At 32.8% G+C, this 19,533-nt stretch overlaps 2 protein-coding genes across 5 annotated transcripts; one reads left to right on the top strand and one right to left on the bottom strand.

The window, feature by feature from the left end:
* Positions 1,653 to 9,664, top strand: LOC109330280 (ubiquitin-like-specific protease ESD4). The gene is made up of 9 exons (XM_019564422.1): positions 1,653 to 2,691; positions 2,784 to 2,860; positions 2,941 to 3,034; positions 3,165 to 3,263; positions 5,247 to 5,339; positions 6,904 to 7,023; positions 7,457 to 7,560; positions 8,019 to 8,091; positions 9,338 to 9,664. The coding sequence occupies exons 1-9, from the start codon at positions 1,831 to 1,833 to the stop codon at positions 9,398 to 9,400; spliced, it is 1,584 nt and encodes a 527-aa protein (XP_019419967.1). The 5' UTR covers positions 1,653 to 1,830; the 3' UTR covers positions 9,401 to 9,664.
* Positions 10,742 to 17,758, bottom strand: LOC109329923 (kinesin-like protein KIN-13A). Of its 4 annotated transcripts, none has more exons than XM_019563821.1 (13): positions 17,567 to 17,758; positions 17,217 to 17,469; positions 16,194 to 16,415; positions 15,624 to 15,818; positions 15,056 to 15,160; positions 14,816 to 14,893; positions 14,608 to 14,689; positions 14,012 to 14,174; positions 13,287 to 13,616; positions 12,236 to 12,454; positions 11,528 to 12,119; positions 11,366 to 11,431; positions 10,742 to 11,152 (listed from the first exon to the last, which is right to left on the bottom strand). In XM_019563821.1, the coding sequence occupies exons 2-13, from the start codon at positions 17,412 to 17,414 to the stop codon at positions 10,970 to 10,972; spliced, it is 2,433 nt and encodes an 810-aa protein (XP_019419366.1). In that variant the 5' UTR covers positions 17,415 to 17,469; positions 17,567 to 17,758; the 3' UTR covers positions 10,742 to 10,969. The 4 variants fall into 4 exon arrangements, with proteins under 4 accessions (XP_019419366.1, XP_019419364.1, XP_019419365.1 ...); XM_019563819.1 differs by having other exon boundaries at positions 17,217 to 17,482; positions 17,576 to 17,758; XM_019563820.1 differs by having other exon boundaries at positions 17,576 to 17,758.

Below are 19,533 nucleotides of genomic sequence, written 5' to 3'. Positions count from 1 at the left end.
TATACATTTTTGTTTAAGTTAAATTTTTTAATTGGACGGGGACATTACGTGAGACGGGAATTGGGACAGGTGATCCCTGTCCCACGATGATGGAGGGTTGCATCAGCCATAACAATGGCGATATTAATGACGACGATAATGATTGCAAAGAAATTTGTTAGTTTCTAAGTTTATAGTGAAATAGACTGTGTCTATTATAACTTAACTTCTTTTAATGTCAAACAAAACCATATGCATTGGTTGAGGTAGAAATATATTTATAAAATTTGATAAAATAACTTTCTAAATCTCATATAAAACTTTATGAATATATTTATTTCTTGCTTGTGCGGGAAAAATAAGAAAAGAGAAAATTGATATATAGAAAATACATAATAAATATCATTTAAATCAACAAAATCATTATATTTAAAGTAGATTACAATGATATCACATGAGTTTTAAGGAAATTACATAAATCATACCTCACTTTTTTACACCACATAAACCCTATAATTTTTATACTTTTATTACATTGATCTCCTACATGAAAAATAAGTATAATATTTTAAACAAAAAATATTATTAATGCAATTAAGTTAAACAAAACATGATATATTATGGAGACAAGTTCAAATAATATATAAATCATTGTATCTTTATTATTTTTTTGTTATAAAATGCATCAACAATTCTAAAGAGATATTGTTTAAATCGTTCTTATATTATATCGTAACGAATCAAAATAATAAAGAGATATTGACTCATATATTATTTAGGTTTGTCTCCACAATATACCATATTTTGTTTAACTTAATTGTATTTATTACATTTTTTATTTAAAAGATACACTTATTTCTTGATTAATATAATGAAAATATAAAATTAGGAGGTTTGTGTAGATATAGAAAAGTGTGTGTATTTTCACTAAAAAATTTTCGGTGTAATTTAAGATTGTGTTTTTGCAATCAATATCTATACTACTTATAAAGCAAAAACATAAAATAACTAACTATTCATGGTGTAATTTATAGTTCCCTATTTTATCCTCACTATTTTCTATTTTCTACCAAAAAATTATATACACAATGTTCCCTTCATTCACATTATTATTTAGTTTTTAAAAATTATCATATTTATTACTTTTTAACCACATTTTTTGAGAACCTTTTAAAACCTCCCATTTGAATTAATTTAAAAAAAACTGCATGTTAGTTATTTTTTCAAAAACTACCACATTCAAAAAAATTGTTGCATATAAATTATTATATTTGATATTTATAGCATATAAATTATATCTTATAAACAATAGGCTATATAAATAGAAACGTTACTAGCATCTAACAATTGACGCATTTAATAAAATTAATCACATTAATTAACTTTCTTAATTTTCACATATCTTCCAAAAAAAATTATGAAAAATACCACACCAAAAATACAAAAAAACAAAAGAAATATTTTCTTAACCTCGACCAAAAAAACTAAAAAGGTATTCACAGCAGTTAAATTACTAAATGTTTAATATTTTAAGAATTAAAAACTTATTTTTTTCAGTTTCTTTTTCTCTTGATTTATTTATAAAACTGGCATCGTAAAAAAGAAACTGGGACTAATAAAAAGTATTTTGTAATTTTTGTGTGCCGCGAAAGCAGAGCTCAGAAACCAAAATCTCTTCGCTTCTTCACTGCAAAAAATATTTTCGGTTTTATTCAACAAAAACCATTGCTTCTACTTTTATATTCCTTCCAATTTGACGTCGTTTCATCTAGGGTATCATCTAGGGTTTCATCCACTCCTTACGAAACCCTAATTCCCCAAATTCATCCTTCTGATTATGCTTTTTCTTCAATGGTTGTGCTTTTTCAACCCTCTCCGATTCCCTTTCCATCAATGGGTGTCATCACTTCCCACCGTAAGCGCCCTCAAGAATGCATGAACCTTAATGAAACCAATAATCCTCAATCTCCTATTCCCAATTCTTCTTCGTATAAAAGACCCAAAATTTCATCATCCGCACCCTCCCCACCCGTTTCGTCATCATCATCATGCAATGGTACTGTTGTTTCGAGAATTTCTCGATACCCCGAAGTCAAGCTACCGTTGGTTAGAGAGGTGCACGCTCCTTGCAGGCCTCGAAAGTTTGATTTTTTAACGAAATTCAGAAGTGGGTCGAGCTTTGAAGGTAGGGATAGTGGTGAGTTTGGGGAAAATTTTGATATGGGTAATTGTTTTAGTCGAAAATATGAAAAGGCGAAACGAGAAGCAGTGGCTTCAATTAGATACACCCCAAAGGGGAAAGAGGTTATAGACTTCGACACCGATAGTCGTAATAGGTATAAGGTTTTGGAAGATTTGAGTATTGAAGAGGAGGTTCGTGTTGTCGAAGATGATGTTATTGAGATATATGATTTGGATACTATGGTTGTGGATGATGGAATTCAGGATAAGTCAGTTTCATTAGTTGATTCTGAGTTGGCTAATAGTAACTTGAGGAATAGAGTAGTTAATGCTGAAAAAAAGTGGGACCCTTTTGATTTGAGTGAAGAGCATGATTTTTCGAGTGTTCTTGTTTATAAGAAGTTGCTTGAGTCTGTTAGAGGAAGGGAGCCGGCAACAGAGAGGCTCAAGTTTGAAATTGAACTACAAGAGAAGCGCAGGGATGCGCTTGCTTTGTTGCGTCCAAAGAAGGAACCAGTTGAGGTGATCGAGGTAATTACTCGTTAACTGGTTGTTCATGCATTTGTAGTGAGAAGTAGTCTAACCTTTACCGCAATTTACCCATGTTTTATTATGGTTTTCAGGAAGTGCCACATGAACCTTTTACCCCTCTTACAAAGAAGGAAATAAGTGAGGTTGAAAAAGCCTTTTATGCTAAACGGTATGTTTCGATAACTCGTCTATATGTTGTTGAGAAGAGTTTAATTTCTATCTTAGCTCATTTATGGCTTTCTTATACAGGAAGAAGATATTGGTTACCCATGAGAATTCTAACATTGAGATCAATGCAGAAAAGTTTCAGTGCCTTAGGCTAGGTGCTTGGTTAAATGATGAGGTGATCTTGTCTGCTTACTATTTGCTATCCTTTTTTCTTTGTGTTACTGAAAGAATTTCATACCTGATCATATCATCATTTGACATTGTTGTACCACTAGATTCAGTATAGATGTACCTTAATTTTGCAGGTGATAAACGTGTACCATGAGCTGCTAAAAGAGAGGGAGAAAAGAGAACCAAAGAAGTTTCTGAAATGTCATTTTTTCAATACATTTTTCTACAAGAAGGTAAAATACATCTTCATATGATTCTTTAGTGTTGATTTAGGGGGGGAATTTACCTTCGCATGAACTATGAAGGGAGTTATTCTCCTTTCTTGAAGCATTTGTTTCAACTAACCAGAAATTATTGTCTGGAAATAAGTAATCAATCCCGTATAGAGGAGCGAATCGGCCAACCCCAAAACTGGGATAGAGGGTTGGCTGAGATTTGGGCATTTAGGGAAACTAAGTATATATATTATATTCATATAATTGCTAAAAATAGAATTAAAGACATAACTCGAATCCAATAACAATATAACTGAGATGGTGGTTGCTGGGATGATGGTGCCTGTGGCTGAAACGAGACTGGGTTGATGAGGAATGGCATGAAAGTTGGGAGCTGATAATGGTTAGAGCAGTGTTTTGGTCGGATGGTATGAAAGCTGCTCACTCAAGAGCCTTTAGTTCGAATTAGCATTCGGGGTGGGGATGACGAGATGATTGAGTTCAAAAACATAGGAGAAAACAGCTTAAAAATTAGGGCAAAACAGGGACTTCACCCTGTTATCCCTAACACTGATTTCCTGCCATGAAACCATGATGGCAGTCCGAGATAGTGAACTGGGATGCCAGCCAGAATCGCATCCCTATGATGCCCTCTGCCATGATGCAATCTTAGGAAAGCCCAGTATCTGACTGGGATTGAGATTAACTACATAGAGAAATATTACAAGTTTGTTAAAGTTCACCTGTAACTTTAGACACATGGCTTTGTTATCTTCTTGACCACATGTGGATCATCCAATAAGATTTTCTTCTCTTATTAACACAATAGCACATCACACTATGTAGCTATACATGACATTGGATTAAAAAATAATGTAGTTAAAATTGATCTGGCTAGGTGCTTTCTACGGGAGTATTTATTATTCTGTTAGCAAGTATTTTTCCACAACAACCTACTTTTTTCACTTGATATGTTCCGCTTATTTATGTATACAACAACAACGAAGCCTTAGTCTGGGGCTACCCTCTATTCAAGTATACGCAGACATAAATAAATTGGGTCAAGATCCAGTAATGTTTTGTTTAACATTCTTACACAATATGTGAATGAATATCTTCATATAAGATATTAGTTTGAACATTTACAAACTCTACCAGTGTAGTGAATTCATATTTCATGTATATTGTGTTGACAAGACCTCACTTTTAATCCAATCTTGTTTTCTTACTCCATAAGGATATCTTAAAATTAACTTATAATGTAGTTATCACGTATCAGTCACATACTTCTAATTTAAGTTTCCTGAGCCTTGCTTAACTGACATTAAATTTATTCATAATTAAACAATTTTATCAATTAAAACCCTATTCTAAAAAGAGTTATGGATGATGTAAGCAGTGGCACAACCATGTCATGTTCACCTTCAGGAGGATGATCCCCCTTCCCTTATTTTTAGAAATTGCCAAAATACTCGTAAGTTCTAGTTCATTTATAAGTTATTGGTTTATTCCTGCTAAGTTTATATCCTAGTTCACCCCTGTATGTGCACATATTCTTATATTGGTATCAACCAATTGTTTTATTCCTCCAAGGTTTATATCCTAGTTCCACCCATGTAAGTGCACCCATTATACTGGTGTCAACCAATCCTGGTTCGAGATGTATTCCATGAAATAAATTGAACCTCTTTGGCATGAATCTCTTAATTGCTTGGGTGATCATTTGTTTTTAGCACTTTTTGTTTAATCTTTTCCCTTTCCCTTTTCTTCTTCCAATCTTACTATGTCTGGAAAGGTATAGAAATAGAGGGTTGCTTTGGCTAGTGCTTGTCCAAAGTTATTTTTTCCCAGTGCTTCTGATTGACCTAGATTTTTTTGGACAAATTTGTTGATGTTTGGCACTCATTATTACGAACAAAGACACCTTAGTCATCATCTATATTTTTAATTTAATCATGTTGGTCAGATATTGATTGTTTTTATTTTGAATGTTAATTCCAGTTAATAGGTGGCAGGAATAGTTATGATTTCAAATCTGTTAGAAGATGGACCAGCCAAAGGAAATTGGGATATGGTCTAGATGAATGTGATAAAGTAAGTATTTGGAACCAAATTTAGCTTTTCTTTTTCTTAAGGCCAACTGAATTGATTTTCATGTGGATAATTGAGATTAACTACATAGAGAAATATTACAAGTTTGTTAAAGTTCACCTGTAACTTTAGACACATGGCTTTGTTATCTTCTTGACCACATGTGGATCATCCAATAAGATTTTCTTCTCTTATTAACACAATAGCACATCACACTATGTAGCTATACATGACATTGGATTAAAAAATAATGTAGTTAAAATTGATCTGGCTAGGTGCTTTCTACGGGAGTATTTATTATTCTGTTAGCAAGTATTTTTCCACAACAACCTACTTTTTTCACTTGATATGTTCCGCTTATTTATGTATACAACAACAACGAAGCCTTAGTCTGGGGCTACCCTCTATTCAAGTATACGCAGACATAAATAAATTGGGTCAAGATCCAGTAATGTTTTGTTTAACATTCTTACACAATATGTGAATGAATATCTTCATATAAGATATTAGTTTGAACATTTACAAACTCTACCAGTGTAGTGAATTCATATTTCATGTATATTGTGTTGACAAGACCTCACTTTTAATCCAATCTTGTTTTCTTACTCCATAAGGATATCTTAAAATTAACTTATAATGTAGTTATCACGTATCAGTCACATACTTCTAATTTAAGTTTCCTGAGCCTTGCTTAACTGACATTAAATTTATTCATAATTAAACAATTTTATCAATTAAAACCCTATTCTAAAAAGAGTTATGGATGATGTAAGCAGTGGCACAACCATGTCATGTTCACCTTCAGGAGGATGATCCCCCTTCCCTTATTTTTAGAAATTGCCAAAATACTCGTAAGTTCTAGTTCATTTATAAGTTATTGGTTTATTCCTGCTAAGTTTATATCCTAGTTCACCCCTGTATGTGCACATATTCTTATATTGGTATCAACCAATTGTTTTATTCCTCCAAGGTTTATATCCTAGTTCCACCCATGTAAGTGCACCCATTATACTGGTGTCAACCAATCCTGGTTCGAGATGTATTCCATGAAATAAATTGAACCTCTTTGGCATGAATCTCTTAATTGCTTGGGTGATCATTTGTTTTTAGCACTTTTTGTTTAATCTTTTCCCTTTCCCTTTTCTTCTTCCAATCTTACTATGTCTGGAAAGGTATAGAAATAGAGGGTTGCTTTGGCTAGTGCTTGTCCAAAGTTATTTTTTCCCAGTGCTTCTGATTGACCTAGATTTTTTTGGACAAATTTGTTGATGTTTGGCACTCATTATTACGAACAAAGACACCTTAGTCATCATCTATATTTTTAATTTAATCATGTTGGTCAGATATTGATTGTTTTTATTTTGAATGTTAATTCCAGTTAATAGGTGGCAGGAATAGTTATGATTTCAAATCTGTTAGAAGATGGACCAGCCAAAGGAAATTGGGATATGGTCTAGATGAATGTGATAAAGTAAGTATTTGGAACCAAATTTAGCTTTTCTTTTTCTTAAGGCCAACTGAATTGATTTTCATGTGGATATTTTACCTGATTTGTTGTCATTGCCAGATATTTGTACCTATTCATAAAGAGATCCATTGGTGTTTGGCTGTCATCAATAAGAAAGATGAGAAATTCCAGTATCTTGACTCATTGAAAGGAATGGATAGCCAAGTGCTGAAAGCACTGGTAATGTTTTTGGTCTATTTCATTTTAGCTGTGAATTTGTTATCCAAACTTAATATTTATTATTATAAGATATCAGAAGTTATCTAAGTCAGAACATCTTCTTTGGTTTTATTAATTAATATTTCTTTTTACAATGTAAACTTGTGATTTGTCTTGTTTATTTATTTTTTGTCTTTTCATTATTATTAATTTTAGTTGCAATGTGGAGTGATTTGAGGTTTAAGCTGATTTGGTTAACCCCGTTTTTATCTCACATATAGTATTTCAAACAAAGCGTCCGATAGACTGATGTTTCTTTTTCAGCCAAGTTAAATTTATAGATAAATCGGAAAAGAAATATAAATAAGAGAACTACCTAATAAAAAGGACCGAAGGTAGTATTAACAATTAGCTACTGCAAGCTTTTTCTAATGTTTATCATTGATGCCTCCAGGCTAGATATTATGTGGACGAAGTGAAGGACAAGACTGGAAAGGAGATTGATGTAAGTTCTTGGGAAAGAGAGTTCGTTGAAGACCTTCCTGAGCAGGAAAATGGGTTTGTATACTTTTCTTACGCGAATGATTTATGAGATCTCCTTTTAGTTTAGTGTTCTACAACCCACTTCTTTTAAAGATCAGATCTCCGGAAAAAATTGTAACTTTCCAAGTACATTATTTAACCAATGAGCACGTATTATTACATAGAGAATAATCTAATAAATTCGTCTTAAGACATTACCCCGAAGACATCATAAACTTGATAGTATGACAATGCTGTAGAGAGTTTGTTTATTGAAATAATTGATTAATTTAGTAATCTAGTACATGATAATAAAATGGTTTCACTATATAAAAGCCTGTTGTATTTATTTAGTCCAAGAGAGATGTTGCAACTTTTTTTAACTGCATTTCCTTGGAAGAGCTTCTCCAATGTTTAGCAGCTCAAATTCAAGTTAGTACTTAGTAGCGACTTTTGGTGAATTGTTTTCTAAACAGAAATATGTTTTTGAACAGGTTTGATTGTGGGGTGTTTATGATCAAATATGCTGACTTCTATAGTAGAGGACTGAGGTTGTGCTTCAAACAGGTAAGACATGGAAGTATTCTGTTTGTAATTATATTTGTTTGTTTTCTATATATTCTGGCATGTTGAGTATGTTTTTTCGTCACGCAAATAACTAGATAGCCATTCTCATTTTCAACAAGGAATGAAAATTGATTCATTGAAACGAACACCTGTGTTTATTATGGTGTCGAAGTGTCAGACACGGTTTGTAAAGGGGAAAGGTCTTTAGATTGACTAGATCTGACTATAATTTTCTGTTTGCACATTAATATATTACAAGTGGAGGATAAGGCTCCTCTAAGTGAGCTTGAGTGTAAAGTGAGAAAGTAAGTGTATACACCCTTGAGGCCTTGATTAGCTAAAGTGAGTTGAGATCTCAATGCTTTTTAGCTAATCAAGGAATGATATACTTTTACATGTTCACTTTACACTCAAGCTTGCTTTAGAAGACCTTTTTCAGAAGGTGAAATATATAATTTATCTTTTAGTATTAGAAATTCTGGTAATCAGTTTTTGTGAATCTAATTCTTAGAAATTTCATTATGCTCATTATCATAGGAAAATACACCTTGCTATGATAGTAATGGTAGCAAGTGACCACAGTAGTCATTTATAACTGACCTTGCAAATTATATGCAATTAGTCTTTCAAATGGTTATGCAATTAATCATAAAAAATAGTTATGCAAGCTACATTTGAAAATATCATGTAATGTTGCTAATATATATAATGTTGCTAATATATATAATGTTGCATCCTTGTATCCTATATATCGGCCAGTGTCTGTGTTCGGTAATGTGTGTTCATATTGTGTCTGGTGTATACATATGTTTTTGTGCTTCCTAGCTCATAATTAATAACTAAGTTGTCAATAACCATTATTTTTTAGTGTTACTGCATCTAGGCAGAATTTTGTTTCAAGTGTTATTAAATATTAATTACATCAAATCTCATTCTTTAAAGTTGGTGGTTTTTTACAAGTGTGTAGCATGACAATATTTAATCTAATAATATGACAATATTTTACATGGGTGCCCTTTGCTTGCGAGGGTAAAATTACATTCATCTATCATCCCCAGATCCACTAGTTGGGAGCCTCGTGCATTGGGCGCCCTTTAATACCAATGCTTCCTTGCCAGAACCTTCAAAGATCCAAAAAATGCGTATTTTAATTTCAGCCTTGAGATTGGCAGAAGAATCCTCCCTTTGAGAATACCATGTTTGATATCAGTTCATAATTGATTTTCTCTTTCTTTTTTTTTTGTAGGAAAACATGCCTTATTTCCGGCTTAGGACAGCTAAAGAAATTTTGAGATTGAAAGCCGACTAAGCAAATTATCAGCATTCCAATACTTGCCATTGTTGTAGGATTTTTTACAAGAGATTCAGAAGGTCATTAATGTCTAACCGACGGCACTGTTTAACGATGGATCCTTCACTTTCATTAATGTCTTAACAATCGAACAATTGTCAGCCATTCAAGAGTTAGAACATTTGTTAGCTTGGATAGGACACATATTATGGTTGTGGTGTTCACGTGCAGTAGGTTGTATATGCTATTGTGAATTATTTAGATGAGGCATTGTTTCAAGCATTAGTTGTTAATTATGTTGTGCTAGTTGTGCTATTTGAACTTATTCTTGTATTTATATTCAGTTTTACTATTTGTTTTGATAATATTCTGTTTTGGTGTCAAGTGAATTGAAAAGAATGAAGAATGATAGTTGCTTTGGTATTATGGCAGATTGGCAAGGCTTATGTTTGACAATCTCTGCAATTCTACTTATACATTAGAAATATAACCCTTATGAAACATTTCCAGTAACTTAATCCAGTGGCAACTCTTATTTTTGCCACTTTTTTACACCACATTTTGCAGTATTAAATAAATATATACAATGCAATATAGAAACTAATAATACTTTTGTTATAATTAGGAGAATTAGTAGAAAGAGTGGTATAACAAGATTAAGAAATTTTCATGTATATGATACTGTTGTTGCTGACATTTTGTTTTTTACCACCCTCCAAATGTATTGAAGTGTGATCATCTCTTGTCCTGAGTGAAGCTGATTAGACAACTAGGGTGTGAATCTCAAGATATCAGCTTCCATTTATTGTTTTGCCCAATAATACTAAAAAGGATATCCCTTATGTTTAAAAACTAATCATTTTTTGGATTTGTGGCTGCCCCTCTCAACTAGCATTACTCGCAGGAATTGAACTCTTAACATTTTGGTCATCTTGTGTATTAAGGCCTTGCACTACTACTAGACTTTTTAGTCAAATCTCTATATCTCATAGTAGTCAGTTTAAGTTAGCAAAAAAATAGTGGTAGAAACAATTAATCAAAGTGAAAACTGTATAAATGTAACCCTCTCTCACCTTCCATCTCATAGGTTCTTGTATTTCTTTTACAATTGACAAATAATTGTAAAGAAGACTTCATTCTAAATTTTCATCTTTCATTGTACACATTTCTACCAAATCTACTAATAAATAAAAGATCTACCCAAGCACTTTCCCAATACAACATTAACTTTTTTAGTCTCTTGAACAGATGAGGATAACAAAATCCTAAAAATAATCCCATCAATATGGTTAGATAGAAATGGGAGGTGAAGAAAAGAGGAAGGGGAAAAAATGAGCACAAGTTGAAACAGTGGATTGATTTCTGTATCCAAAACAAATTTTATTTTTTGAACTTTGCCAACCCATACTTAAAATTTTGGGGCAGATATCTCAACATTCATAGGTAACACCAACTTTGCAAAATTCACACAAGGGCATATACATTTTGGCAAATTAGAATATATCCAACAAAAGATTTGTTTTTATCAATCATCAACCAAAACCTCTCAGCTATATTACTAACAAACAAGAGAAATTGAGTCCCTTGTTAACGGGGAACTCTCTTTCTACTTAGTATCTCATGTTCTTTTAGACGACTTTGGAATCGTGCAAGGCGAGCTTGAAGACCAACGAGACTAGCTGCTTTTCGAGAAAGCAAAAAGCTCAATTGGCTTACATAATTGTCGATGAAGCTTCCTGGCTGGTCAACTTCTGCCAAGAGTTTCATTTCCTGAAACCAGAAGCAAATACAAGATGAGCACCCTAAAAGTTGTCCACAAGTTATCTGAAATTTAAAATTTCCACCAATATCTTTTCCTATTGTCAGTTGATGAAGAACATAAACCACAGTTCGAAAACTCAAGTAAAATGATATGACAAAAGTAAATAGAAAAGTGAATTTCAAATCCTTATATGATCTAAAGAAAAACATTTAATAACTCACTTCACGAACAATCTCCATCGTGTCCTCGATTTCTTTCGTATGAGCAGTAAATAGTGCTTCTTCCTCCTGGAAAATACAATAAAATAATAAAACAGATGGCAAACACAGTTATGTTCACCTGAAAACTAGTAAATGAAGGGTGATTCTGCATATTTGACAAACCTCAAGTATTGCACTGATATTCCCATCGGGGGAGGATTCTGCTCCTTGAACCCTGGACCGGGTGGTAACAGTGGTATAATTCCCTGTGCTCTGTTGCTTGGAACTTGTGGGGATATTAGAACCATTACCATTGGCATCCCTTTTCATTAAGTTTGCAGGCCTTTCTGACTTCTCTTCCTTAGACCCTTTTCTGCGTGGAGAAGACACCTTTTGCACTTTCTCATCTGTATCATTCTGTGAATAAGAGTTCACCTTTTGACTGGTAGAATCACTGTACGAGTTCTTCACTTCAAACCTCTCCCTGTCCACAGAAGCATAAGCCAATCCTTTTTCCTCTCGCCCATTGAATAGGAAACTTGAAGAAAAACTTGATGGTTGTTTGTTTACATCAGCAGCAGAGCTATACAAAGAAGTTTCCTTTACAGCAAATTTCCTGCCCATGTCTGTTGTTTTCTCTTGACGCTGATCATTAAAATCTGGCGCAGCACTAGCTGGAATGGATGATGTGGACGATACCTCCTTGTTTGCTTGTGGTGCTGGATTTGGGGCAAGGTCTTTTCTAGGATTTCCACTTTTTGATAGACTTTTAACCCTGTTTACGTTGTGATGAAACAGTTAATATATGCAACCATGAAGGTCTGTAAAAGAATGGAAGGTTCTTTTATATATAAAACATAATGTTCAAGCTCGTAATAGGGAAACACATACCGATCAGCATATCTCAAGGTATTAAGCGTATGTTCGCAAGACCCAGCACCAGGAGATATACAAGAAATCATAACAGTCTTCGAATTGCCCACAAAGGAGTCACGAAGTACTTCTGTAAGCTTGCTTCCCCGAAATGGAATATGAATCTGGTCATTGTCTAGAGCACGAATACACTCCTTCAAAGCCAAAAGGCTTTTGTTGATTTCTGCTCCTTCTATCCTATAGAGGAGATACATAAAAAATTTAAACTAAATGATTTGTTAATAAAAGAACATGCTTCATTTAAACAAGTAAAATTGTTACAATACATGGATAGAAGGAAGACACAAAATAAACCATCTACACGTTTGTGCAGTTGGCATCTATTTATAAAGTGACCCCACATAGTTGTAAAAATTTGGGCAACTAGGTAATCCTCGATTTATTATACTAATTACTAAGTCTAGTTTTAAATTAGAAAAACATAAACACAATAACTCAAAATACTAAGACAGACAGCTAAAAAAGTACAAATATAATTTAACTTGAACCTTTCATTTTATTATGTGTTCAGAGTAATATCAGGTATAAATTCAGTAGCTATTGAGCTGGTTTTAAGAAGTTTACTTTCAGCCAGAAATATCAAGTAGCAAAAAGAATCAGAACAATTAGATGGTTTTTACTTTTGCCAACTAAAGTGGTTTATGTTTCTTAATGTTCCCAATTTTAAGAGTCTCAAGGAAGAGTAGAGTTAGAAAAGCTAAATAAAAAAGAAAGGGAAGCTCTCATCAGTTCTATACTGATTTTCAATATCAGCCCAGCTTAATTCTATGTACTGAAAGATTCAGAATAAGCAGGAAAAAAAAATTTCATGCATAGAACATTCCACAAAGCACCACCATCCAGTTGAGTTTTGAGAGGTTTGAAACACTAAAAAAGGCCGGCCCAATGCTCAAGGCTCCCACCTAATAGGGTCTGGATGGTAGATATACGCAACCTTACCCTCACAAACGAATAGGCTCTTTCCAGATGGATATGGAACACTAAGCAAATAACATAAATATTTAAGTACCGTGTCTGACGATCATTGTCAGTGGTGTCAGCACCTCTTTCGCTTCCAGCAAGGTCAATAAAAGAAATCTTCCCCACAACCTTCCCACTTCTTGCCTCATTTCCGTCATTGTTCCGCTTGCTCTCTTTCACCTCACCATGCTTCTTCACAGCCAGTTGTAAGATAGCATGTGACCTGGAGGACTCCTCATTAGCACCAGTGGACCCCGTACTTCTTGCAGCATTCCCCTTTTCAATGAATTCTTTGACAATCTGTACATCACAAACTTCAAATTCTTGCAGTCCTACAATGCAAACTTGCTGCCGTCCATCTTCCCTCATGCAAAGTTTCCTATTCATAGAGTAACAAACATAGCCATTCAGCAGGTATTTGTAGATTAATTGACAGATAGTTGTATATCTATACATACAGAAATAAACAGAAAATGAGTGTTTCATGCAGGAGTGAAGCTCAATATCAGAACATATGTGTATTAAAGCATTTAAATCCTCAACACAAACACTAAAAATGACATCTCCTAATTGGCCCAGATCCAAACTCAAAGCACTTATACCAAAGGAAAACATAATGGCACATGGACAAACTGTAATACAACAAAAATGCATTTAAACTAATACACACTGTAATCATAAGGGGCTAAGGCCTGGTTGTGGTTGTTGTACACTGAAATCATATGAAAGGTTAAAATCAGATACAAAATATATGAAAAGGAAAGAAACACCCACTTTCTGTCACTAAGAAGATCAAAAAGTTTTCCACCATATATCTCAAAGTAGCTAAGCCACAATTTAAATCGCTGATTACGGTAAACTGGACGGTTCAACTGTCGAATAAGGTCTTCTGCCGCTCTGAGTGGTAATGGTTGCATTGTATATGTTTTGCCACTTCCTGAAAATAAAGCAACATTCATTAGCATCATAGTAATGAATGCAAGTGATGAAGTAACTGTTTGAGGATCAAGCAAGTATGGTACATGAATGGGCAAACTTATGTGTTCGTGCCAATGATTACAAATTCTGCTTCATGGAAAAGGGTGAATTTCAAACCTTTAATAGTGTGTGTAATTCCATATGCCATCAAGTATGAAATATCATTTCCATCTAAACGGAGTCCATCAAAACCCTCCACTCTCTAAAGTATTTTATGATCATTTTGAGACGGTAAATATACTGCTCTTTAGCAGACATGCCTGCCAGGAACAACACACGCCCAAAAGAACAAAAACCCAAACCCTTATCCTTTTCTTGTTCAATATGTTCTGACATATCAAGGACTAACAACAAATGCTATATAGTATAAACAAAATAGTAAAATTTCTCACCTGTCTGACCATAAGCAAAACAGGTAGCTTTGGTTCGCTCGAAGATTGTAGGAATAATTGGTTCTACTGTAGCTTGATATACCTGTTATTGTAAAGCAATCATTCCTTAGATCAAATAAATCAAGACCAAGGCATTCATGAAGAAGCAAAACAATGATATCAAAGCAACTGAAAAAAGTTATTTATATATCAAAAAACAATGCCTTACTTCATCATTGGCAACATGCTCATCAAGAACAGCGTCAAAACAAAACTCATGTTTCTCTACATAAGCTGTCAAATCAACCTTTTCACGATATGACAAAAGATCAGATCATTGAAAGTGAGCAAAAATAAGAATATAAACATAAAAGAGAAAAGCTCAATATTGAGACAGCATTAATTCAACCTTTGACCTCAGTATAGTTATAAATGGTGAGTATTGCTTCAATTCAATATCTAAACAAACCTTTAGTTTGGTTTCATGGACTGTCAAATAGGCATTGTCAGACACTGTTACAATATCATCCTCCTTCTTAGCATGCTCTTTCTTGTTCAAAGGTCTTTTGCGTACCTAAGTCATGCATTAAAAGGGAGATTTTTCAATGTTTTATTAAAATAACAATAATTACGAATCTCCCTCATATGCTAATGAATAAAAAATATGTTTTAATTCAATAATGAAAAGTTTCAAAATGGTTTGAATTTCATCATGTACGAAATCTTAATAAAATTGCATTTTCCTCAACATTTTCCTTACCAAATGATTATTTTGGCAAAATTATTTTGCTAGTTTGGAATCAACAATGACAAGGGTGATAGTAGTCATTGTGGTTGTTGTTCATTGTTCTATTAGTGGAATATTAAGGGAACAAAGGACAGAAACCAAATTCCAAATATGTAGCTACTATTACTTTCAATGCATATAGAAGTCCGAATGCTACATATGAAAAATCAGATCTTTCTACATGTCTTATGCAAAAGTAAGACGTTCTCTGAAGGTTTATGTAGGTTACTTATGTCTACAAATGACATACCACAACTTTAATCTTAGCAACGTTATTTTCTCTTGTACTACTACTCTCTTTGTCATTCATAGGTAACGATATTGAGGCATCAACATCTGCTTCTCCTCTATGCAGTGTACTGTTAATTGGATCGAAATCATCTTCAAATACTCCATTATCTCCAGGCATGAAGGGTGATGGCTCAAACGATTCTGAAATAACATGCTGATCAGAGGAAAATAATTAGAGCCAACAAACACATGCAAGCAACATACTTGTATTACTGCTGGAACGTGATGCTAAATGAAGAAATATAAGTAATCTGAGAGAAGAAGCTTGCAGCATTAACAATAACCAAAGCCTTTTCCCACTAGGTAGGGTATGGCTACATGGTTCAGGAGAAACTATTTACTTCTAAACATGCATACAACAAAATTAGAGCCTAAACCACTGACTATATAACCTAGGAGGGTAGGATTTTCATCATCACCAACATAAACAGTTGCATGAGATGGTATAAACAATTTCAAAACTTTTCATGACAAACTGCTAGTAAGTTAATCTTATCCAAACAGGCAACAATAATATGATGAATCATACCTCTGATAAAAGCTCATTATCATCCATAGCATGAAGATCCAAAAGCCCAGCCCCAAAGTCCCCCCTGAACTCAGGGGAATAAAACCCATCCAATGCAGCCCCTCCACCAAAAGTTTGGGCATTGGGTGTATATGGCTCTGAACCAGATTCCCCACTAAAATTGAGGTTTCTCATTAACTTCAAAAGCCTCTGCTTCTCTTCAGCAGACTGTGCTCCATAACCCTACAACAATATCATATTTATCAATGTCAAATTGGACCTATACTCATAGACAACCATCATATCCCAAATTGGACCTATACTACCAAGTGTAGGCACACAAAGTTATTATGCCTGAAAATGCAAGATAGCTCAAACTTAGAAGAGTGATATAACATACAAAACAAGCATAACAAAATTTTAACTATCACAAACTTCATCCAAAAATGAAAGACATTATGATTCACATAACCAACCAAACCCCCTTTATCTAAAAATAATATCAGTAAGCACAAATATGACAAGGGCCACCAATACGATAGACACGGTTATCTTACAAGACATAAAATTAGTAAAAGCTTAACATTAAACTACAAATATGAAATTGAAAATGATACATAATGTTTTGAAAGCTAGCATGAGTTAATGTAAATATAAACTATAAAGCATACATGTAAAATACACTTAGACTTAGGAGCATAGTTACATAATCCTCTCATTTACCTTATGTACAGCATACTATGTACCAAGTTCGTCATAAATAAGGTCTCGTAAAACTAAAGTAAAAATGACAAAAGTACACAAGAGCGTACCACGGTACCAGGTAACTATGCTTTTGTGCTGCATAGACCAGATACTGAAATAACTTCATCAAATAACATATAACATACAAATCACTTAAACATACATATTAAGGAAATGAAAAGCATCGTGCTACCCATGGAAATGATGGAATCATCACAATTAACATTAAACAAAAAAACTACACAAAATGAAAACTAAAAAAATATCACAATTATATGAATGAGAGGCATTTCACAATACCTGCATGAGGAGATTCGGGAGTAAGCGATTATCGATGGCATTTGAAGCCAAGGGAGAAGCCAGATGCTGCAAGCCAGCGGACTGCAACCACCGAGCCATGACGGCGTCACCGGCATCGGTGGTGGTGGGGCCTGCATTATGCAGAGATCCGGCGACGCCGTCGTATAGAGCGGCGGCGGCGGAATTACTCTGCTGCATCTGGCCGCCGCCGACGTGGCGCTGGGAACGGCGTTGAGGCGCCAATTTTCAAGATCTGTTTGCACACGCTTCGCATAAACACACATCAAATGAAATGAAATGAAAATGAAAATGAAATTGAAATTAAAATTCAGAATTAAATTGAAAATAGAGAGACTCACGAGGGGAGAATTGGAAATTGGAGAAGAACATGAAATGAAAAATGGATTGCGATTCAGATCTGTTTCAAAACGATTCGTTTAGCTTTCTTCTTCCAATGAAGATGAACTATTTTTTTTTTCTTTGGTTTTTGGCGATGATGGCAAAAAAAATCACCGGAGAAGAGAATAAAAATTAGAGAAGGATGCTATGTATTTTCAAAATACTATTATGTCCTTATCCTTTCACTTGAACAAAAAACTTCCGTGTGTGCGATGAGGATTCACCAACCACTTTTTTTTTTTTTGTTGCAACTAGTAGAGTAACAATAAATTATGTATTAAAACATTATATTTCTTACACGGGTAGCTTATTTGTTTATGCATAATGCAAATATAATATACATATACTTTATAATATCAATAAATTATGTATTAAAACATTATATTTCTCATTAGGGTAGCTTATTTGTTTATGCATAATTTTTAGTGTATATGTAGAATATTAACAATTATAAATGTGTTTGTATAAGCATTTATTTGTTGAAAGTGTGATTATAGAAAATATTTGATTCTTAAATAACTCAATAAATAAAATTCAAATTGTATTGGATAATATCTCACCTCTATATTCTCTATATAAAATTATAAATATAAGGAGTTATTTTTGCATCATATTTTTTGTGATTACGTTTATAAGTATCATATAAAGTCATAAGGATTTTTTAGCATATCTCTTAAATGCTTATGTTTTATTTTAGATTAATGTTCATTGTGTATAAATATTTGAATATATTTTTAGCATTCAAATATTGTATAATTAAATGTTATTTATTTGATTATGTTTTAGCTAATAATCATTGTATAAAAATAACTCATAAATTTAAAACACAATAAATTAGGATATGACATATATTTTTTCTGATAAATTTAATCAAAATAATAAAAAGAGAATAATAATTGATTTGTTATATCTATTACCTATATAATAAAAACAACTTTCTCATGACATGTGTCAATCTCTCAAACCCTCATGACATGTGTCAACCTCTTATCAAAACTCAAGGTCTCTCATGACATGTGTCAATCCTCAATCTCTCAAGCCCTCATGACATGTGATTTATTTAAAAATAAAAGGAATATGATTACCTATACAATATTAAAATATAATGTTACTATAGCAATATTAAAATAATAATAATAATAATAATATGAATCATATTTGTAGCTATTTTAGAGTTAAATAATATTTATTTTTATACTAATGTTATTTTAGAATCAAATAATAATGAAATTATAAATTTATTGATGATTTTTTTGATTAATAGGATACTACTAACTATATCATGTTATGTATGTGTAAAAAATAATGTTGAGAAAGTCGAGCAAGATGTTAAACCAGTAGATGACCCATATTAAGTTTATCCAATTTAAACAGTTAAACCGTATGGTTTGACCGTATGATTTTATATATAATAAATAATTTTTAACAATATGAATGCAATAGTAACATATATGGTTTTAACCATGCGAATGCACGAGCAACATACATATTCGTAATCAAATATTTATTTTTATACTAATGTTAATTTAGAATCAAAAAATAATGAAATTATAAATTTATTTATGATTTTTTTGATTAATAGGATACTAATAATTATATCGTGTTATGTATGTGTAAAAAACAATGCTGAGAAAGTCGAGCAAGATGCTAAACCAGTAGATAACCCATATTGAGTTTATCCGATTTAAACAGTTAAACCGTATGGTTTGACCATATGATTTTATATATAATTAATAATTTTTAACAATATGAATGCACTGGTAATATATATGGTTTTAACCATGCGAATACACGAGCAGCATACATATTCGTAATCAAATATTTATTTTTATACTAATGTTATTTTAGAATCAAATAATAATGAAATTATAAATTTATTGATGATTTTTTTGATTAATAGGATTCTACTAATTATATC

Source organism: Lupinus angustifolius, chromosome LG16 (assembly GCF_001865875.1).
Source record: "Lupinus angustifolius cultivar Tanjil chromosome LG16, LupAngTanjil_v1.0, whole genome shotgun sequence".
NCBI classification, from domain to species: domain Eukaryota; kingdom Viridiplantae; phylum Streptophyta; class Magnoliopsida; order Fabales; family Fabaceae; genus Lupinus; species Lupinus angustifolius.
This window is presented reverse-complemented; position numbering and strand designations above follow the sequence as displayed.